At 45.8% G+C, this 23,285-nt stretch overlaps 1 protein-coding gene across 9 annotated transcripts in view; it reads right to left on the bottom strand.

Moving 5' to 3' along the window:
* The window catches only part of ZNF385C (zinc finger protein 385C), a 158,680-nt gene that overhangs the window by 11,703 nt on the left and 123,692 nt on the right, over positions 1-23,285 (bottom strand). For all 9 annotated transcript variants that reach the window (XM_079949646.1, XM_079949645.1, XM_079949643.1 and 6 more), the window contains 3 exons: positions 15,984-16,126; positions 4,668-4,778; positions 502-673 (listed from right to left, as the gene is read on the bottom strand). In XM_079949646.1, coding sequence (XP_079805772.1) covers positions 502-673; positions 4,668-4,778; positions 15,984-16,126 — 426 coding nt within the window. The remainder of the gene's footprint in view (positions 1-501; positions 674-4,667; positions 4,779-15,983; positions 16,127-23,285) is intronic.

Below are 23,285 nucleotides of genomic sequence, written 5' to 3'. Positions count from 1 at the left end.
CAGATTCCCTTTTGAAATGGCTAGCAGCGCATGGAGAGGGATTTTCAGTGGGAAAACAACCCCCTACTTCATTGTATTTATTTATTATTATCGATGAACATCTCTGGGTAGCTCAGGTGGTTAGAGCATGGTGCTGATAATGCCAAGGTTGCAGGTTCGATCCCCGTATGGGGCAGCGGATTATTCCTGCATTGCAGGGGGCTGGACCAGATGACCCTCAGTGTCCCTTCCAACTCTACAATTCTATGATTTATTGCACTTATAGTCAACATTTTTCTCCGAGTTCACTAGCTCCCATTGTGGCAGGAGGCAAAGGGATATGTTCGACGCCAGGTCTAATTTGACCAAGATTAACTAAATAACCCCCACGTACCATCTTATTTTGCCTTAAAAATGCGTCCAGGTTATCACCCCACCCAGTTTCCAAGTAGAGAGAACATTTCCACAATCTCGGAACATAACGCAGGACAGAGGCAGGGCTTTGTGGGCCATCACTGGTACCTGCATTGCTGTGGCCGGTGTCTCCGCTGAGGTCCAGTGCGGTGTCAAAGTCAGCAGCTGTTTTTTCTTGGCTGCCGCTGCCATCCACAGTCTTCTGCTTGTTTTTCACTGCTTCAATGGCTTTGAGTCTCCGGGCATGCTTGTGGCCTCTGTAATGCGCCTCAGCTTGATTCTGCAAGATGGCAAATATGGAGCGATGAGAGAGGGAAAGGTGGTTTCAAAGGCCATTCTGCAGTACAGTGGTACCTCGGGTTAAGTACTTAATTCGTTCTGGAGGTCCGTTCTTAACCTGAAACTGTTCTTAACCTGAAGCACCACTTTAGCTAATGGGGTCTCCCGCTGCCACTGCGCCGCCAGAGCACAATTTCTGTTCTCATCCTGAAGCAAAGGACTTAACACAAGGTAATATTTCTGGGTTAGCGGAGTCTGTAACCTGAAGCATATGTAACCTGAAGCGTATGTAACCCAGGGTACCACTGTATGTAAATTCAAAGAAAGTCTATGGCGCGAATTACCACCTTTTTAAAGGGCTCATCCACATTTCTGTTTGTCCTGGGCCTAAAAAGCATCCGAGAGGTTTCATGCTTGTCCTGTGCTTTCTAGGCAAAGGCCCAAGTGGTTTGCCATGCTGCTTTCTCCAGGAAAACCCTCTCTTTACTGCTGAATTGGAGCAAGAGTCAATCTGCAGAAAACCCAACTGACATTTGCTCCGATTTAGTGATACACAGAGGGTTTTTTCTGGGGGAAAGCAGTGGGACAACTGAAAGTTTGGACAAGCCCTTACCTGGTGGAGCTACACTTAGAAGGAGGATTTATTTATCTTGCACCTGCCACCCATTCCTTCTGGGGTGCTGGAGAGCACCACAGGCAGCAAAAACAAAACATGATTATTTAATCCCTACATACAAATCTGTGTACATCCCCTCCCCATTCCTAGAGGGAAATGTCTTTGGGGGAAAAGCAGGAAAGGTCCAGAAGAGGGAGACAAAACTGACAGGGTGTCACGGCTTGGAAACATGGGCCCAAGAGCTTTTCTGTTTGCCCAGCGGCTTTCCCAGGAAAAACATACTCTTTATCGCTGAATCATAAAAGGTAAAGGTAAAGGTACCCCTGCCCGTACGGGCCAGTCTTGACAGACTCTAGGGTTGTGCGCTCATCTCACTCTATAGGCCGGGAGCCAGCGCTGTCCGCAGACACTTCCGGGTCACGTGGCCAGTGTGACAAGCTGCATCTGGCAAGCCAACGCAGCACACGGAACGCCGTTTACCTTCCCGCTGGTAAGCGGTCCCTATTTATCTACTTGTACCCGGGGGTGCTTTCGAACTGCTAGGTTGGCAGGCGCTGGGACCGAACGATGGGAGCGCACCCCACCGCGGGGATTCGAACCGCCGACCATGCGATCGGCAAGTCCTAGGCGCTGAGGTTTTACCCACAGCGCCACCCGCATCCCTATCGCTGAATCATAGCAAATGCCAATTGGCAGAAAACCTGAAGAAGTGTGGATGAGCCCTTACTCTCCAAAAGTGAAATTGACCCAGACTTGCTTTTTTTAAAAAAAGAGCACAGCATAACACGTGACCTTTGGGATGCTTCCCACAACTTTTACAGTGGGGGGTGGGGGTGGGGAGTGGTAGGAAACTCTGGCACTCGGAAGAGTTCCCCATTGCCTGCCTCCTCATTCTGTGTGCAAGGGGGTCTGCAACAGCCCCTCCTACCTCAAACATTATGCAAACAAGGACGAACCGCCAAGCAGAACCCTCATTTTAATTCAGATTGGATTTTAAGTTTCCATGAGTCTGCCGCAGAGCTATTCATTCTGGCGACAATGGGGAGAATTGTCTCTGACTGCTAAACACACAAGCATTTTTTTTTGGGGGGGGAGCAGGGGAGGGTGGTCACTCAATATCCCTTTGTAGTCTTTTTTTTAAAAAAAATATTATCAGCATCGCACAGGCAGGGGGACATGAAGTGTGTGCTAATTGATTCAACCTTCCCACAGAAAGGTGGGGAAGGATAAAGGAAAGAATATACCCTATTACACACACACACACACACACACACACACACACACACACATATTCTGGCCTGCCCGCCTGTGAACATACACTGCATGTTAGACATGCACCCCGGGAAGTGACAATAGCTGACAGTCACATCCTCCTCCTCCTCCTCCTCCTAAAGGATATAGATTTAGCTATGTTACTTTATTTTGTATGTTGAAGCTGTTCGCCGTATGCGTTCTTTTATGATGCCTCCCATTTTTATTTCCTTTTGCCCAAAAGCTCCTTTTGAAACAAGCAATGGGTTGCATTTAATCAGGGGCAATGTGCCTTATCTCCACTTTGCCAGGCAGTGAACAATGCCAGGAATTGAATTATATGGGTGCGCAGTGTGAGGGAGGGAGGGAGGGAGGGAGGGAGGGGGTGAAAGTTGTCACAGTATAAAATGGGAGGCTTATAGCAAAAAGCAAGGGGTAGAGTGTGTGTGAGAGAGTGGCGGGGCAGGGTGAGGCAAGAAGGACACACTGCTTTTGCTGGATGACCAGCAATCACCACAGAGCCAAAAGTGACATAGCCGAATTGTGAGCCCCCCGCCCCCCGGGCCTGAGCAGTCTAGGGTAAGGAAAAGCAAAAGGGAGAGGAAAAGCTATACAAAGACAGGTTTGTAGCTTATTAGAAAACCAGGGAGAAACCCTGAACCAGGAGCTTCTACAGGGGCAAAGGAGCATTGGCAGGTCGACTGTGGACTACTGGCAGTACAAATATTCCTTGGCTCCTCTCCCTGCTGCAGTTCCTTCCTTTCTCCAGAGCCAAATAACAGCGCATTGCCAGAAGAGCGTAAGATGATGCAGGAGTGTTTTGACTCTGCATGTGCCCTTGAATTATTGGGAGTGAAACAGAAGAGGGCAAACAACCTCGCCTCGATTCTCCACTCTGCCATCTCCTCTGCTGCCCTCTTCTTCAAAGGCCAGAAGCTGGCATCATGTTAAGGTGGCAGCAGAGGCAGTCACTCTCAAAAACAAATGGAGTATATCTATTTCCTTCTGGGGCTCTGGGCGTGGGACTACAAGTCCCAGGACGTGTGGTGAAAAGAGAGATGAGTCAGAAGGACATCACCAGTTCAGATCTTGCCATTGACAAAAGGCAACAAATGCCCTAAAGCAAGCTATTATCTAAGGGGTTGCCCACAATTCTGCTTGCCCTGTGTCTGGAAAGCATGAGTCCAAGCAGTTTTGCCTTCCCCTACAAAAACCCGCTCTTTAGTGCTAAATCGGAACAAAGGGCAGGCCACAGAAAACCCGAATACCGCTGTTGTGATTCAGCACTAAACCATGCGTTTTTCCAGGGAGAAGCTGCGGGGCAACAGAAGTGTGGATGACCCCTTAGTGCAGGGATCAGCAAACTTTTTCAGCAGGGGGCCAGTCCACTGCCCCTCACACCTTGGGGGGGGCGAACTATATTGGGGGGGGGATGAACAAATTCCTATGCCCCACAAATAACCCAGAGATGCATTTTAAATAAAAGCACACATTCTACTCACGTAAAAACACACTGATTCCTGGACCGTCCACGGGCCGGATTTAGAAGACGATTGGGCCAGATCCGGCCCCTGGGCCTTAGTTTGCCTACCCATGCCTTAGTGTTAGCCTCCCATATGCAATAAGGGTGTAATAATATTACTGACCTACCTTACAGAGTTGCTGGGAAGACTGACTGACGAGGGCTACTTTTAGTGCTCTAAAGCTAGCCTACAAATGTAAGTTAGAATGATGATGATTTATAAGGAAGTCTGACTCCGACTAGGGTATTTTCAAGTTGTGGCTCCTACCCAACTGAACCAGTTAGCATCTGACTGAGGCTCCTCAGAAGCTGAACTTTGTCAGTGTTTTGCAAATGAAGTAAAGCCTTTTGTCTTGCATGTGCTTTTGTTTACAAGATGCTGCTGTTGGTAAACTGTTGTTTTCCAAGCCAACACAAATGAAGCATCCAGAACTGGTGTCCAAAAGCTGCCCCAGTATCCTTTTCAAGGCTCTCTTTCCTTACTCACTCCAAGGAACTGAAGAATTTGGGATGTGGAGTGGGCCTCCTTCCCAACAGACACATCTGGCTTGCCTGCCCCAACCCCCCCCCCCAACCTGTCCCAGCTCCCGTAGGGACATGCCTTACCGCAGAGTTGAATCTGAGGTGGCAAATATTACAAGAGATGAACTGCTTTTTCTTGAGTAGGTTGGGGACACCAAAAGTGTGGTTGATCACTGCTTTCTGTACTGGATCCATCTAGAAGGGAGGGTGTGGAGAAAAGCAGACACGAGTCAGCCGATGCTTCAGAGAGACAGAAGGCTACTGCAACACATCTCAAAAAATGTTCTGCCACGAGGGAACCCATTCCACATTTAACTTTTTGCCGAAAATCACACACTCACCTGCCACAGAACCCCTGTATATTGGAAGAGGATTCTCATGGTGGGGGAAACGTTCTCAGTGTGCAGTTCTTGCAAGGTGCTTGCCCGACTTATTGGACCTCACTGTTGCCCCCTATGAGCTGAGAACGTACCCTAGAATACCACAAACACTCCCCCAGCTGTGTGTTGCTGAGGAAACGAGGAGTTTATCCGTCATAACTGATGGAACAGATGCAAATAAACTCCTTATACACTGCAATAGCCACCCAGTGAAGAGAAAAGACAGATCAACACAGTCTGCCTCTATTCCAGGACAGATCTAGAAGAGAAAGTGACATAACACCGCTTGTGACCCATAGCTCCTAGCTAAAAGCACTCCAACACATCAGGGATCTGCAGCCCATTCTGGGCAATGATCACAGGTCTTGCTCCCGGTCAGCCCGCTAACCTAAAACAGCTGCTTATCAGAAATAATAGGCCACACAAATACGGAGATCAGGCCCTGTAGCAGACCCAGATGCCAATGGCTTCTGTAGGCCACACTCATTACTGCATCACAGTTTCATCCACCTGCTCATCTTCCAATGAGACATAGTGTATCTCAGAGGTCAGCAAACTTTTCCAGCAGGGGGCTGGTCCACTGTCCCTCAGACCTTGTGGGGGGCTGGACTATATTTTGGGGGGGAAATGAACAAATTCCTATGCCCCACAAATAACCCAGAGATGCATTTTAAATAAAAGCACATATTCTACTCATGTAAAAACACCAGGCAAGCCCCACAAATAACCCAGAGATGCATTTTAAATAAAAGGACACATTCTACTCATGTAAACACACACTGATTCCCGGACAATCCATGGGTCGGATTTAGAAGGCGATTGGGCCAGATCTGGCCCCTGGGCCTTAGTTTGGCTACCCATGGTGTATATGCTGGCAAAGTCCTTCTGCATAAGACAAGCAGCCCAGTTTCTATTCAAAAAAACAAATGCACAGGACACAAATATGATGTCAGAAATGGCAGAATTCAAGAACTACCAAGCGAAGCATTTCAGTCCCCCAGAACACCACGCCTATGACCTTAATGTGGGTATTCTTGAACAAAAATACAAAAAAAAAGGAAACCCACTATTTGTCTTGTCTGCTCAATCTGCCAGAGCCTGTCGTCACATGTAGAGGAAGTCCCTAACTCACCAACGGTTTGAGACCCATCAGCTGTCCTCACCTGGTAAGCCGTTTCCCAAAGTGAAGTCCCATAATGAATTTGTTAGGTCTTTAAGGTGACACAAGCAGGAACGAGAGAGAAATTCAGTTCAGCTTTGAATTTTAATACAAACCTATTTAAATCATGGGACGCAGGTGGCGCTGTGGGTTAAAGCCTCAGCGCCTAGGGCTTGCCGATCGAAAGGTCGGCGGTTCGAATCCCTGCGGCGGGGTGCGCTCCCGCTGCTCGGTCCCAGGGCCTGCCAACCTAGCAGTTCGAAAGCACCTCCGGGTGCAAGTAGATAAATAGGGACCGCTTACCAGCGGGAAGGTAAACGGCGTTTCCGTGTGCGGCTCTGGCTCGCCAGAGCAGCGATGTCACGCTGGCCACGTGACCCGGAAGTGTCTCCGGACAGCGCTGGCCCCTGGCCTCTTAAGTGAGATGGGCGCACAACCCCAGAGTCTGTCAAGACTGGCCCGTACGGGCAGGGGTACCTTTACCTTTACATTTATTTAAATCATGCTTCTTGTCACAAAATGCAAACCAAAAAGCGTCCATCTTTTGAAATTTGCACTTCTACAAATTTTGCAGCGCGGTTCTCCAGCACCCCCGAAATGTACAGAAATGCATATTTTAGGGGTGTGTGTGCATAAAAATGCATATCCTGGTGAAAAGATACAATGCATTATATCAGGGGAAACTGCTTGCAATATTGTGCACATTAGGCAAAATTGCATGCAAAGATTTATATATTAAGAGAAATGCACACTAAATGCTGATGACTTTTTAAAAAAATCAAATGAAATGGCAAAGCAATGCAGAAATATGGTGAACTAAACTCAAGACTGGAAAAATTAGAAACTTGTGAGAGACCAACATTTCCTCATCCCTAGTCTTTTGGCTTTTTTATTTTCGTTTTTTCTGGAACTTATTTATGCAATACCAGGAAACTGGAGCCTGGCCATGTAGTCTTCCATAGTTTTCTGATACCTTAAAAGTAAGGGGCAGGGCTTTAAAAACCTAGGTTAAATAGTTAACTGGATTCAGGAACTTCTGCAACAACCTAGGGTGGAATCTACATCCACTACTGCTTCAATTCTTGGTTTCATTTGTTTCCATAGTGTTCGAAAATCTACTTTAAGTTCATAAAAAATGATTGCATTAAGTAACGTAGAAACGGATTAGAGAGAACAGGGAGGTAGAAAGGGGGGAAGGGAAGGGGTGGGGGAAACTAATATAAAAATAATGTGTGTGTTTGAGCACAACCATAATCTATAATGCACGTATTGTTCTCTTAGCCCTGTGGCTCTGGAAGATTATCTTATCCGAGGCTGGCTGTCAGGAAGAGGGGAGAGAGATTGAGATTTGAAGGTGATCGTATTTCTCAACAAAGCTATTTAGTTGTCCAGACAGGTGCATCAGTCTAGCAGGCAAAGCGTGCAGACAAGGGAATCATTATCTGGACCCCTAAATTCCATCCCCAAAGGGAGCAGAACTGGCAACAGAAGGTGATTAATGAAGTGGTGCCTTCCCATGCTCATGATGAAATTTTTACTCACTCATCTGGAATAAAAATGAAGAGGCACATGCAGGTTCAGAGGCAGGAAGGACAGTGTTGGTGCTGGATCAGAGAATTTTGAGTGATCAAAGGAACCTTCTGTCCCAATCTTGAAGGTGGCGTGCTCAAAGCAGTAACCACCTGGTGCAGGGATGCCGTGCAAGATGGAGGCAGGTCCATCACCTGATCACAGGAGGTGAGGGGGAAGAGAGATCTCTTTTCATTTACTCCATTTCACCCTCAATGGTTAGTGAAATAGAGTCGGAGTCCGGCAGTGATTTCATGCTCTTTATTGCAGCTTGTAAACAGTGATTGGATTGCGCCCCACACCTTAGGCTTTTATATACATTATTTACACAATGAGTCCGGTCTGATTGGCTGATTTTGCTTCCCTCCTGGAGCCTGATTGGTCTTTTCCTGCCAATCAGTTGTTGCATTCTACGATCCTGCCAGCCTAATAGGCTGATTAACTTCCTCCCGGAGCCTGATTGGTTTTCTCCTGCAAGCCAATCAGTTGTTGCATTCTACGATCCTACCTGCCTATTGTTCTAGGATCCAAGCTTAGTACATAACAGTTAACAATTCTTTTCTCCAGTTAAAAAAGCATCCATGGCAGCACACAATTGGAAAACAAGAGCTGACTTGCGGGACAGAACCAAAGATCCACAACCCAGCATTTTTTCCCTAAAAGGTGGCCCCTGACACATCAATAAGCATGGACCTACCGTTCCACCACCACGACCCATACTCTTTTCTTTTTAAAAAAGATTTTATTAAGACTTTCCATAATAAAATACAATAAAAAACTTTAATTGATCTAAACAAAGACAGAAAAAAGAGGAAGAAGAATGCAAAATATTCTCTCACAGGTAGATCTTCCACCTCTTTCTGTGTTAAGACAAGGGTTAAGATTTCACCTGGGAGCTTCTTCTCCCAGCTTCCCACTCTGGGAGATCTTCCCTTCCCTGCCTCTTACACAGGACCTTTCAACAGCCAGCCATCACCTTCATCTGAGTACAATCCCTCCATTGACCCAAAACAGAGGACATTAAAAAACAAAACAGAAGCAAGAGCCAAGCAAAGAAGAAGAAGAAGAAGAGTTCGGATTTGATATCCCGCCTTTCACTCCCTTTAAGGAGTCTCAAAGTGGCTAACATTCTCCTTTCCCTTCCTCCCCCACAACACTCTGTGAGGTGAGTGGGGCTGAGAGACTTCAGAGAAGTGTGACTGGCCCAAGGTCACCCAGCAGCTGTATGTGGAGGAGTGGAGATGCAAACCCGGTTCCCCAGATTACGAATCTACTGCTCTTAACCACTACACCACACTGGCTCTCATAGAAGGGAAAGAAAAAGTAACAACTCAAATTCTGAGGTATGCCCCCTCTGCACATGGATGCTTCACTTGTAGCATAGCTAATCATCTGCATGAATTTGTCTCATCCTTTTCAAAAGCCATCTTTAGATTATAAGTAGCCAGGGGGCTCTTCCTGTATGCTGAGGCCAAAATCCTACACATGCTACTTCTGGATAAGTGTGCACAGGACTGCTGTCTAATTTCCACACAGTGCCTTATTTGTTGTGGTGCTGATGATAATAATTCCCGTTATTATCACAGCAAGTGGCTATCAGCGCATCTTGGGGTCGCGACTGCCATAATTTATTTATATTTAATTTATTTACAAAACTGTATCAATCGACTTCCCGCAAAATTAGATGTACAGCTTCCCCATTCCAAAAGTCAATCATTTATGACAGGGGTAAAGCAATAAAACAAATGAGTAACAAATTGGCAGACAAAGGCAATCATCAACAATCAGTCCAGCAATTCAGCATAAAAGCCGCAGGGTGAATGAGGAGGCTTTTACAACATGGGAGCTAGAAGCGAGGTGGCCTGACAGATTTTTCTGGGTGGCTGGGTCCAAAGCAGTTGTGCAACGCATAAAAGGGCCCCTTTCACAATTACATGCGTGCGTGTGTGTGTGTGTATGTGTGTGTGCGCGCACACACACACACACACACAATATTATAGAACATGCAGCAAAGAGACCTAGAGCAAGGTTTCACCAACAATCACAAATATGCTCTTTGCAAATTTTCATCATTTCTAGTCACCGTTGCCAATTTGAGGCAATACTGAGTTCTAGCATCAGAGATCAAGATAGCTACTGGGATCGGTTGGTCCAATTCAGTGTGCCATTGGGATATGGGATCAACAGGGATGCTCATAGCCTTTCCTAAAGGTGCCCAAACTATGCACCCAAATGAAGTGTCAATAGCCTATCCATGGGACCATGCAAGCCTGCTGAGATTTCCCAGTCTAGTTCCTTGACCCTAACAGCAAGCTCAATTGGGAGCTGACATACTGCCCCCGCTCCCCCTTGGAGAACAAACCATTCAGCCAATGAATCCCAAGCACTGATGATGCTTCACGGTTGCTTGAGAATCCAAACACTCCCATTTTTAAAACAACCAGGCAGGCAGCTACACTCTCTCTACCTATATATGCAAAATCCCAATTCAAGAAAGCACAGCACAGGCAATGGCTCTCCTAATTTACCTTGAAGGGAAAAACTTAAAACATCAGGTGCGTTCCAACAGATTGCAGTTGGGACCTACCTACCAATTTCTCCTGCCCTTGATGTGCTTATTCCAGAAGGTTTGCTGGAAAGATCTTTCTGCACCTCCCAGCTAAGGGAGAGAACTGTCTGAAAACCGAAGAGCGTATTTTGAGGGCAGTGTATTCCGAGTGGTTTAAAAAAATAAAAAAATAAAATCCTATATCTCTGCTTTATAACCAATTTGCATTGACTCGAATTACTTCTGTTTTATCCCTGGGATGTTCCCACCGATATATAAATAGAGACTGTGGCGCTGAACTTCCTGTCAAGTCTCTGGAGGTCAGAGATGGGTAAGCAAAGAGAGAGAGAGACAGGAGGGGTTCAAACTGTGCCTTTTTGCAAGTGGCTGTTAAATCTTCAAGAGCTTTGCACATCTGAGAGAACTTCAGGACACCTTCCTAGCATGGAATTGTTTGTTTGGAAATGAATAGTTTCCATAGAACCACTGGAGCTTGGAAGGTTTATGTATGCTAGTAGTCTGCAGCTTGTGGGTCAGGATCAAGAGATGGGTTTGCATACCAGTTAACAATAGATCAGATAAGCACCACCACCATTTTATTTTTTAGTGCTGGGTGGGTGGATTAAATAAAGGGGAAATCTGAAATAAAAGAAAAGCAAAAGTGATGCCAACGAAGTTTGGAAGACGAACTTCCCAGTTCAGAACTGCTGGGCTACTTAGGAGTCAAGGCCCACCACTCCAAAATTGAGGCTCAGCTCAAAATTAGCCAGAGTAGTTGCTTCCATCCATTCCCCACTTTTCATGGCAACATCGGTGAGGAGAGAAGTGGCCTTCACTGGGTTCTTCACTGTGGGTATCAAGAAGAATTTGGAAGCAATTATCATGAGGCCCTGGCACTCAGAATGCTGTTCAACCTTTTTCACAGCTGCTTAACGCAGGTCAATATTTTCCTTGAGCTACCCACCACCACCCCAATCTCTCTTTCCTGGTCACACACCTTCAGCTTGGACAGCATCAGCGCCTATGAAAAATGAGGATGTTTTGCCCTCACGGTGCATCATTTCACACTTACTGGCACTGAATCACATTTGCCATAATGTCGCCCATTTACCCAGTTTTAACAGATTCTTTAGGGACACTTCATGACCTCTTTTTGTTTTTAGCACCCTGAATAATTTGATGTCATCAAGAAATTAGGCCACCTCATGTCACTGCTCACCATAACTCCAGATCAAGTTAAAAAGCACCGGTCAGAATACATATCTTTGGGGGACCCCACCTCTTACCACTGAGATAAAGGTAAAGGTAAAGGGGCCCTGACAGTTAGGTCCAGTCGTGACAGACTCTGGGGTTGCGGCGCTCATCTCGCTTTATTGGCTGAGGGAGCCGGCGTACAGCTTCCAGGTCATGTGGCCAGCATGACTAAGCCGCTTCTGGCGAACCAGAGCAGCGCATGGAAATGCCATTTACCTTCCCACCGGAGTGGTACCTGTTTATCTACTACCTTCCCGCCGGAGCGCTACCTATTTATCTACTTGACTTTTGACGTGCTAGGTTGGCAGGAGCAGGAACCGAGCAACGGGAGCTCACCCTGTCACGGGGATTCGAACCACTGACCTTCTGATCGGCAAGTCCTAGGCTCTGTGGTTTAACCCACAGCGCCACCTGCGTCCTGACCACTGAGATAGCTTTCCATATATTCCTACTCTCTGCTTCCTATTCCTTAACCAATTACTGATCGATAAAAGAACCTGCCTTCTTATTGCGTGGCTGCTAATTTATATTGTTTTTGTTAGGAGACAAGCAATTTCACATTTGATTTCCTTTAAGAAATCTTGGGTGAGTTCCTTAGATTCCCTTCCGTCATGGACTGGCTGGATGCAAAGGAGTGCTGGGAGGCTCCAGGTAGGGAACCCCCAAGGGAAGAAGGCTCAGAGCCAGGGGGCTGGTGATGGGATGGCAATGAGGGGTCAGAGGAAGAAAAGGGAGAAGGCTGCAAGGGGAAGGTACCATACCACGATCACAAAATCTGGGGAGGAGGCCCTGGAAAACCTTAAAACACAAATTATTTTTGATTAGCTTGGAATGTTTTTGCAAAGCAAAGCAATCAGAACGATCAGGGGCTTTGTTTATTCAGCTTTGCTTGGAACAGGTATTCTGCCTTGAGGCACAGGAGGTTGAGGAGATGATCCTGCAGGAGCCTCCTTCCAGTTTGGTATGCAGCAGCAGTAGGGCACCGCTTAAGGACATTATATTGTTACCTTAACATCTAGATAGGAGTCCCAGCTGCCAGAAAAAATCTTCAGTATGTCCTTGCAGCAGATTAGGCAGAGGAAGAAGGCAGAATGAATGCAGTTCAGATTTCCAGAAGCAAAGCAAGCAAGGAACACAAATGTTGTGGTCCTCAGTGTTCCATTAAGCAACATTTCCATCCTTCCTTCTCTTTCAATTTATATCTCACATTCTAATTCAGGGCCCCTCCAGACCGGTGTTTTATTGTGAGTGTCCTCTGCAACGTGTTCAGGACACAACGACAGTACATCATAGTGGGGGATTTATTCTGCTTTCTTTTGTTCTGCAATGCTTCCCTGATGCTACCACATTGTTGCTGTGTGGAGGCACTATGGCGCAACAAAAGGAGAACCAAAATAAGCCAGAACATTTGTGGCATAAGAAGCTACAGGATTTCAGCAGGAAATCTACAGGATAGGCACTGATTGGAAATGAAGCAGCATGACTGTCATAAAACCTCTGCAGGCGCCAACAGTATTGAAAGCAGGATTGTGTGTGACCTCCCTGATAGCATCATGAACACAAATCATTATGAATGCACAATAAAAAGGATGTTTGGAGGGGCCCTCAGAAGAAACAGAAGTGGCTAAGGGCTCCTTCAGATAACCTGTTTATTTGGCATTCATCCTGATAGATTGTGTTAAGCTTATGCAGAGGGGCTAGATCAAGGGCCAGCAAACTTTTTCAGCAGGCAGCCGGTCCACTGTCCCTCAGACCTTGTGGGGGGCCGGACTATATATTTTTTTTGGGGGGGGGAGAACAAATTCCTATGCCCCACAAATAACCCAGAGATGCATTTTAAATAAAAAGACACATTCTACTTATGTAAAAACACGCTGATTCTCGGACCGTCCGCGGGCCGGATTTAGAAGGCGATTGGGCCGGCCCCGGCCCCTGGGCCTTAGTTGTTCTACCCATGAGCTAGATTATGTTTGGCCTCTGTTCAGCATATGTTCCGATTTGTTTGCAGATCAGGTATATGACAGGAAGTATTTGTCCTGCATCCCTCCCAATTTACTTGCCGGTGTTCATATGTAACCCCACATTTTTCAACGCATTTCCCTGTCATTTCCAAACTGTATAAAGTCCATTTCTTTTTAAAAGTGGATTTGTTGTGCTGGGGTAACAGAGCACTTTAATCCACTTGAACTGTGCAAATCTAAATTTGCAGTAGGTAGGTACTTGAATCCCTCTTGCAAAAATAGTGACAGCAAAACAATAACCAATTTTCAAGAACACAAAACAGAAAAACAAATAGTAACAGAAGCCACTGACAACAGCAGACCCAACAAAGGAACCACATCAACAGGCAGATCAATAAAAGGTGGACATAGAATCCACTGGAACAGAGAGAAAGGAAACTGAACCAGCAGTTAGATGACACCAAAGTCCTTTAGAGAAAAGACAGGCTCCAGCCAGGCACCTAAAATTTCAGTATGGGGTCAGGTGGACCTCGGTGGAAAGGACATTCCTTAGTTGCTCACCACCACAACCCAAGAGACCATGCTCCTCGTGAATGGCTGGTGTACTAAATTCGGGGGGGGGGGGGGGACAGAGCAGGACCTCAGATGTTACATTGGGTGCATGGGAGGAGGAGGGAGAGAAGACTATATGGTCCAAAAGGTATCCATGTATCAAGTCATGTAGGTTTTAAAGGTAAGAACTAGCACCTCAAATTGAACCTGGAAACCAGTAAGTAATCAGGGCAGAACAAACAGCAACAGACTGTGCCAACTGTCTGGCCCCAGACAACTCGCACCAGTTTTAAGTTTCCAGGTCTGTTAAGGGCAACCCCACACAGAGCACTTGACAGTAGTTCAATCTGGAGAGTGCTACAATATGAATGACTATGGCCAGCTCTAATTCTTACAGGAAATCACATCAGCCAAAGCTGGTAAAAATGTACTGCTACTCACTGCACCAACGGACCATCCAATTCAAGTAGCACCTCAGGCTGTGAACTTGTGCAACCTCATTCAAAATGAACTGAACACCTATACCTGGATTATCAAATTCTCCACCCCCAGCCAACAATTGTTTTATCTAATCTGGATTAAGTTTCATCTTGTTTTGCTGCATAGTCCAGTATCTAAGAGCTGACAATGTTCAAGGTTTCCACTGCCCCCCTAGAGTGTGGTCAAAAAAGGCATGTAAAATAAAGATAGATGTCATCACTTCATCTCATATCTGTGGCTAGTTTCACCCAGTGGTTTCAAATAGATGTTAGAGAGCAAGGGGTGAGGGGGTTAAGAAAAAGATGAAATTCTGTGATCTGTCATGATTCAGAAACCAAGGGGATGTCGGCTGTTTGGAGTATCTGGCATGCGAGTCTCCCACCCAACTACTTTGGATGTGCTCTGCTTTGTCTGGGAATTGACAAAAAAATCAGCATTTGTGTTTGAGATGGATGAAATTAGGGTCACTCAATTAAACCGATTGGCGGAATACTTCTTCACACAACACTTACAGATTTTTCTATCAAAATATGTGGTGATTTAAAACTGGAGCAGATAAATAAATGGAGGGCGAGTCTACCAATGGCCATTAGCCATGACTGCTGAATAAAACCTCCATGTTCAGAGTATCTCTGAATATCAAGTGCTAGGGACAAAAACAGGAGAGAGCTGTTAAGTTAACGCATTGCTCACAGGCTTCTTGGAAACATCTGTCCACAGGGAAACAGGATGGGCCATTGGTATGGTGAAGCACAGCAGCTACTCCTATCCTTATGAAAGACACTCAAGAAAATGGAAGCATGACTCCACTTGGAGAGCACCTTCTCCCTATTTTTAGACTTTCTGGGGGTTGATAATCTTCTATTATTTCCACCTTCCATATAACACAAGGAAAACTAAATTTGCAAAGGAAACACAGCACAAAAATTTCCAGGAAATCAATGGAAGAGAAAAGTGAGTTGAACACACCTTTCTGGGAATCCCCAGCTATCTCCTGACCACCAAAAGACCACCCAACAGTGGCAACCTTATCAAATGACCATTCCCATGGCATCATAACAATCCTCAGTGACCTTCACGTCCCTTGTTAAGTGTAGTCGGACAGCTTAAGCTTCCCAACTGTAACGAAAGAAGGCTGGCATAACTTGATGGGCGTGAGCGGGTGTGTGGAGGCATCCTGCACTTGCAGTATTTCTATAGATACCGCACATAACACCAGCCCTGAGCATGTGTGTTCTGGGTGACCTTGAAGTCAGCAGATCAGCAGGAGAAATTATGAAATTGAACCAAGCAAAGGAGGCCGGAAGAAAGCAGGGACACATCAGCGATCACACGGTGGGGCAAGCGGCGATTCCGTTGCACGTTTTGACCCGGGAGATGTAGGACAGTTTTGCAGTTAGCCCTCCGCAGATGGGGAAAGCTCTCTGGTAACCTCTCTGGTCGAGCAGGATGCCTCCTCCTCAGTAAAATTTAGACCAGGTCAAGTAACAAACTCACCGTGTTGAAGTTGGGGAAGAGGTTGAGCTGGGGGGCCCCATTGAAGCGGAAGGTCAGGAAATGCTTGATGTCCAGCGGCGAATGCAGGGACCGTCCTGGGATGGGGAGCGATGTCAAGAGGGAGCTATTGTGGCTGGCTGGACCTAAGAGGCAAGAAGAGAAGGGAGATAAGAAATACCATGAGTTTAAGAGGAAACAGAGTAGAATGAGAAAGAGACCTGTATACGTTGCATCATTCACAAATGGGGTGGTGCGAGAGAAGTGCTAGTTTGCCATATATAGGGATAGTGGGTGGTGCTGTGGTCTAAACCACTAAGCCTCTTGGGCTTGCCAATCGGAAGATTGGCGGTTCAAGTCCCTGCGACGGGGTGAGCTCCCATTGCTCTGTCCCCAGCTCCTGCCAACCGAGCAGTTTGAAAGCACACCAGTGCAAGTAGATAAATAGGTACCATCGCGGTGGGAATGGCGTTTCTGTGCGCTCTGGTTTCCGTCATGGTGTCCCATTGCACCAGAAACGGTTTAGTCATGCTGGCCACATGACCCGGAAAGCTGTCAGCAGACGAACACCAGCTCCCTTGGCCTGAAAGTGAGATGAGCGCCACACCCCCATAGTCGTCCTTTACCTTTAGTTTGCCATATGAAATAAGTAAGCCCAATAAACGTATACGCACAGGAGAATAAGCTGCTCACTGCATGTGATTTTTCTGTCATGCCATCTGTAATCGCTTTCTGCTGTTGGCTACCTTGCAGATGCAAAAGATCCCACGTTCAACTCCTGGCACCTGATCTCTAGGAAAGGCTCTTGCCTGAAATCCTAAATAACTGCTACCAGTCTCTGCGCGCAGTACTGAGCTAGGAGGACTGAGGGTCTGACTCAATGTAATTGATGCTGTGAGCCGCCATGAGATCTAAGGATGAAGGGTGGTTGCCAATTTAATAAATGAAATGGAAATAAATAAATAAATAACTTAAGACAGTGTCTTTTGTTCTGTGTTCACCTGGAATCACAGAACTGTAGAGATGGAAGGGACCCCAAGGGCCATCTAGTCCGAACGCCTGCAATACAGAAATCTCAACCAAAGCCTCCATGACTGTCAGGAAGTTCTTCCAGATGTTAGATGGAATCTCCTTTCTTGTCACTCGAAGCCATTGGTCCTGGTCCTAGCTTCCGGAGCAGGAAAAAACAAGCTTGCTCCATCTTCCATGTGACAGGTCTTTAAATACTTGGCTAAATGTTGGAGGGTATGGAATAGAACATCCCCAGGGCTGTTTTTCAGCTGGAACTCACCAGAACTCAGTTCTGGCACCTTTGCCATTCTAAGAGAACGAGGGAGGTGTTAATGGACATCCCTATTTTCATTGGGGAGAAGGGGACGACAGAGGACGAGGTGGTTGGATAGTTTTCTCGAAGCTACCAGCATGAGTTTGACCAAACTGCGGGAGGCAGTGGAAGACAGGAGTGCCTGGCGTGCTCTGGTCCATGGGGTCACGAAGAGTCGGACATGACTAAACGACTAAACAACAACAACATTTTCATCGGAGAAATGTTGGAGGGTATGGAGTGAAGTGTGCCTTCAATTTTTAATTCAGAAAAAGGCCATTTTAGAAGTTCCAGAGACGCTGCTTTAAATTTTAATTTTACACAGTCTTGGCCTTGGTCTTGGCCATGCAGCAACCAGATTTTTGAAAGCAAGATTAGTGCAACCATACTGATGCTAATTGCTTGCCCTGTAACTGCCCACTTCTGCTGTCCTGCTAGCTACAGAGATGGAAAGTGATCACTTGGTGGATTACGTACTCCGTAAGGAAAGGAAAGCAATTAACTGTAAGGAATGTACTTCGCTGTCTTGGGTGGATATATACACAAACTATTCAAGCCACGCATCCAAAGGGAAAGTGTGAGCAGCTGCTTTCCCCTTGCTCTTTTTAACTAGCATCTATTTCCATAACTGAAAATGGCCAACATAATATCTTACTGTTTTTCTTTCTTCTAGGCTGGCCATACCCAGCTTCTTCTGTCTTCCCTTTAAACAGTTTTCTTTCTTAGATCCAGCGTGTCCTCCTTAAAAGTTCCTCTCTGAACCTTTCCCAGTATGTTGTTCCTTTGTAAAACACAAATTGTTGGTGACCTGCACCATAGAGAGGCCACTGCATACAAGGTAAACACAACGTATTTTTCTGCCCTAAAGGTCATTTAATTTTGCTGTCCTTGCCCCAACGTTCTGTTGCATTTGGCAAGGTGTGAGGGGCTCTCAAGGTCCTTCAAGGCCTTTCCTAATTCCTGCCCCTTTTCCAGCTTCCATACATATGAATAGAGCAGCGATTGCCAACCCGAAACCTCCAAAGGCATTCACTGGTGCCCTTGGGCACCAGGTCGGTAAACATTTATTTAATGGCAGGCATTGTGACTTCTACATTATTGTTACTGTGACTTTTATATTGGATCAGATTGTTACTATTAATGTTTGAGGTTTTATTGTTATTTTTATGTGTGTTGGAAGCCACCCAGAATGGCTGGGGTATAAATAAAAAAATGTTGTTGTTGTTTCCTTTGCTTGTCGAGAGGCTTTTCTGAATTGGGGTGAATGGGTTGCTCAAACATGCTCTATGTGTCTGATTGAGAGAGATGCACTTAAGCAGAAAAAAGGGGAGAGATTTTAATTTTTTGCATTCTGTGCTTAGCTGTGTGAGAGAGGGAGGACTGAGAGAAAGAGATGTGTATTTTTCTTGGTACTAGAAAATACAGCTGCAACACTTTGTGTATTTTGTGCAGTAGCGTGGGGAAATCAATGTTGTGTGATCTGCACAATCTGAACCAGCAGGACACAGCTGACTTCCATGGCAAGCTTGAAGTTGTCCCGGGGAGGAGGGAGAAGCAATTACTATACAGTGGTACCTCGGGTTAAGATCTTAATTCATACTGGAGGTCTGTTCTTAACCTGAAACTGTTCTTAACCTGAAGTACCACTTTAGCTAATGGGGCCTCCTGCTGCCGCTGCACTGCCGCTGCACGATTTCTGTTCTCATCCTAAAGCAAAGTTCTTAACCCGAGGTAATATTTCTGGGTTAGCAGAGTCTGTAACCTGAAGAGTATGTAACCCAAGGTACCACTGTACTTCTAATTTTGTGTTATGCCACGGTAGCCATTTTGTGACTGGCGCCCACTCTCTCAAAATTCAAAATGTGCCTTCTGGTCCAAGACCCCTTGAATGGAAGGGAAGGGATTGCAATTTAGGAAAACTATTCAGAGGCCAGTCGCATCTATCCACAAGGCCAGCACAGTCTGGGTTGGGGAGGAGAGATCACATCTCAAGGGTTTCCCAAGCTTCACTGTAGCTCCCTTTTTCCTGCTCCATACAAACTTCCTTATTACTACCATTTCTTAATGCGTACATCCTACCCTTCCTCCCATAGGAGCCCAGTGTAGCTAACAACAACCTCCATGATATACAATCAACATAAAAAATAGTAACTATAATAAACATTAGTCTATATCAACAATAAAAAAAGAATGGGGGAAAAAGATAATTTGACTCTTCAGCTTTACCACAGTTTATCCGCAAACAGTGTTTTCAGTTTTTGTTTAAATGATAAGAACCTGTAGGACAACTTCATCTGCTTCTGAATACCAATTGCTGGAAACCACAGGAAGGGAGACTGCCCTTGTGCTCAGGTCCTGCTTAAAAATCTCCCACAGGCATCTTGGTTGGTCACAGTAAGAACAGATGCTGGACTACATGGGCCACTGTTCTGATCCATCGGGCTCTGTTCCTATGTGCTGAGTTTGGGGCCAGGCCAGGTAGAAGTGAGTCTACTCAAGTAGGAGTGTAAGTATGCCTCAGGTCTCTAGGTCCAGTGTGGTGATTATGAGCCATAGGGTCAAACCGTGTTTGGCCATATTTCATTATGTTTTATGGAGTCAAGCAATTTGCACAGCAGTAATGTAACAACAATGCGGGTGGCGCTGTGGGTTAAACCACAGAGCCTAGGACTTGCCAATCGCATGGTCGGTGGTTCGAATCTCCACGGCGGGGTGAGCTCCCGTCTTTCGGTCCCAGCTCCTGCCCACCTAGAAGTTTGAAAGTACCCCTAAGTGCAAGTAGATAAATAGGTACCGCTTTATAGCGGGAATGTAAATGGCGTTTCCGTGTGCTGCGCTGATGCTGGCTTGCCAGAGCAGCTTCGTCACGCTGGCCACGTGACCCGGAAAGTGTCTCCGGACAGCGCTGGCCCCCGGCCTCTTTTTTTTTTTTTATAAAATTTTTATTAGGTTTTCACATTTTATAAAACAAAAACAAAAACAAAACATATATATTTTTAAACTCTTATTTTCATTACCCCCTTTCCCTGACTTCCCCCCACCCCCTCTTCATACATCCCAATTCCAAAAATTAGTTCAGCAAGTTCTTATCTCCCATCTTTAACATATTATTGTTATTTTTAAACTTAATCCTTTTTACTTATCCAAATTTAATTTATCCAATTCTCTTTTAAACATTAAATCTTTTTTTTTCTAAGGTCGACCTAATTACCCTTCCACGAATTTCTCCCTTTGTATTTTTGTTAATTATATGTCATAATGGCCAAATACAAAAATCATAAAATTTTGAAATTCTGTTCTCCCCTCCCTCCCTACCCCAGTTTCCATCCCTTCCCAAGCAATTATCCTAGCCCGGATTCCTCACATCAGAGGCCTTCAAGTCTCTGTCAGTCTCTCTCTGCCGATTTTGTTGGTAGCCCTTTTTGTTGGTCCTCAGGTCTCGAAGGAATTCTATCTCAGTCACATCATATTTTCTTCCATCCAAGATACTTAATAGCAGTTGCTGCAAAAAGTCAGTTGATCTCCCATACTCAAGGAGGAAGTCCCAATCATATTTCTTTACTCTTTTGAATTCCAATATTCCAAGTGCTCCCGGGACTTCCTCCTTCATCTTTCTCATCTTTCGCAGATTTGTAATCCAAAGATCTTCTTCTTTATTTCCTGACAATATGGGCTTCTGATTGATATTTTCCTGCACTTTTTCCATTCCTTCTTTTCTCTCCACCGGTTCCAAAAAAGTTTTTTCTGGTTCAGCTGCAGATTCCTTATCAGGCAAATCCTTTATGCATTCAGCAGAGTCGTTTGTTTTGGAATTCAAGGTCATAAGTTCTTTGTTCATAGCCGTACTCTGCTCTTGCAGGATTCCCACGAGAAAAAACATTCTTTCTATCTCTACCAGTAATTTTCCCTCTGCAGCCATTGTAATGTCTCTAGTTCCCCCTAGGGGGATTACAGTTGCTTGATAGTCCTTTTCCAACAGCCCGTTACTTTGTTGTTTATGACTACGTTGTTTCCAGCCACCTCAGTCCAAAAGCAACACTTTTAGTTCAGAAAGTTATTAAATAACAAAGTTCTTAAATTTTAGCCGCCCGTTTGACAGCTCCTTTGACAGCTATCAAACTCCTTGTTCTTTTTCCTCCGGCTCACACACAGGACGCTCCCGGGTTCGGGAGGGGGGGGTTACACAAAAGCTTCCAAAACTCCTCACTTTCTCTCCAGCACAAAGACTTCTTCTGTCAAACTCATGGAAATATTTTTTATCTAACACCAAAAACAGTACTCTCCACCTTAGTCCACCGATCCTTGCTTTAGATCGTTTGTAGATAGGGGGGTGCGGACTTCCCTTTAGCACATCCCCCAGTTGTACCGAATTCAAAGATATAGATTTTAAAGTCCAAATTCCATTCTACTCACGGGTTATTTGTTTCCAGTCCGAATTTTGGGAAAAAAGTCAGCGCTGTCTGGCCATGGCACGCGGCTTCGCTCCACTGAAGTAGCGGTCTACTCTCAGCACCACGCCGCTCCCCGTACCCTCTCCGTAGCCTTTAAAAAGGCTCTTCGTGGGTCAGGGAGGGCGCTTAAAGGTGCCCACCGAGTCACCAAGTCCGCAGGCTTCCGCGCCTGCGGTTTCTGAGGGTCCCCGTGTCGCCGGCGCGGTAGGACCCGTCTTCAGCAGAGCCGATTCCCTCCGGAGCTCGGAGGGAATCCGCCATTAGCCGATCGCGCTAACCCGGAAGTCTGGCCCCCGGCCTCTTAAGTGAGATGGGTGCACAACCCTAGAGTCGGACACGACTGGCCCGTACGGGCAGGGGTACCTTTACCTTTACCTTTAATGTAACAACAACAAAAAATGTTGAACAGCGACAGCCTGCGGCCTCATCCAGGAACTCCTCTGACCAGGAAATAGGAGATCTCACCACGTTCAGGTTTCTAGTAGTAAGTTTCCAGCTTCTGACAGGAGAAATGCTCAAGCTGCAACCCTCCACAGGAACTGGGGAAACTGGGAAATTGGTACACTATCTTGGGTGGACCCATGGCAGTTTCCCTTAAAATGCAAACTATAGTGTTAGAGAGGCTATTTTACTCAAGGCCATGATTGGGGGAGGGAGGGGGTTCCCTTCCCCACACCCTACAGTCCCAAAACTGCTCAGGGTTTCCTCATACCCACTGTTTACATAACAGAAACCATGTAGATGAATGTATAGTTTGGCCTTCAGTCCTCCTCCTGGCCTGAATACTCTCTGTTCAAATTCCACCCGTGTAAGGCCTGAATCTGAGATTTCCCAGTGCAAACATGGCTTAAATGGCCCAACTGAGCTACGAAGAAGGGAATGACCTTGATGGCATCTATCTTCTCTTCTCCCTCCCTCCCACTTTTGGCTAACAAAGGATTGTAGCAAACGTCAATTCTGCTCAGAGTAGCCCGACTGAAATTTATGGGCATGACCAACTTAGGTCCTTTAACGTTAATGGGTTCACTTGAATATAACTCAAGATGCACAGATTGAAATATGGGGCACAACTGTGTAGGGGACCAACTGGGGTTATACCTCTTATACCTCTAATGCTGGGTATATCACTTTTGCTTCTGTCAAATAACATCTGCCACCGACTCCTGCGGTGGTGGGGGTGTAATGCACAAGAGATATTGGCAGCACTATTCAAGTGAAGGCAGAGCACGTGAAATACTCAGAGTAATGCAGGGCACCCTTCAGCGATCCTTGCCATCTACAGTCCCTTCTTCTTTCAATACACAGCTTCTATCATGACTGGCAATAAAACACTTCAAAGCATACACTCTGCCTTTCCCACCAGTTGACGGCTCCGTTCTTCACCCCCTAATTCCATAGGTAGGTGAATTCTTCTGTTATTTATTTAACTTTATTTTCCAGTGTTAAACCAGAAGGAGTAGGAAGAGAATGAATCAAAGACCATAATATTTTTAAAAAAATAAAAAATAAAAATCTCAGTGTGCACATTTT

This window comes from Podarcis cretensis (assembly GCF_951804945.1).
Source record: "Podarcis cretensis genome assembly, chromosome: 13".
NCBI classification, from domain to species: Eukaryota; Metazoa; Chordata; class Lepidosauria; order Squamata; family Lacertidae; genus Podarcis; species Podarcis cretensis.
This window is presented reverse-complemented; position numbering and strand designations above follow the sequence as displayed.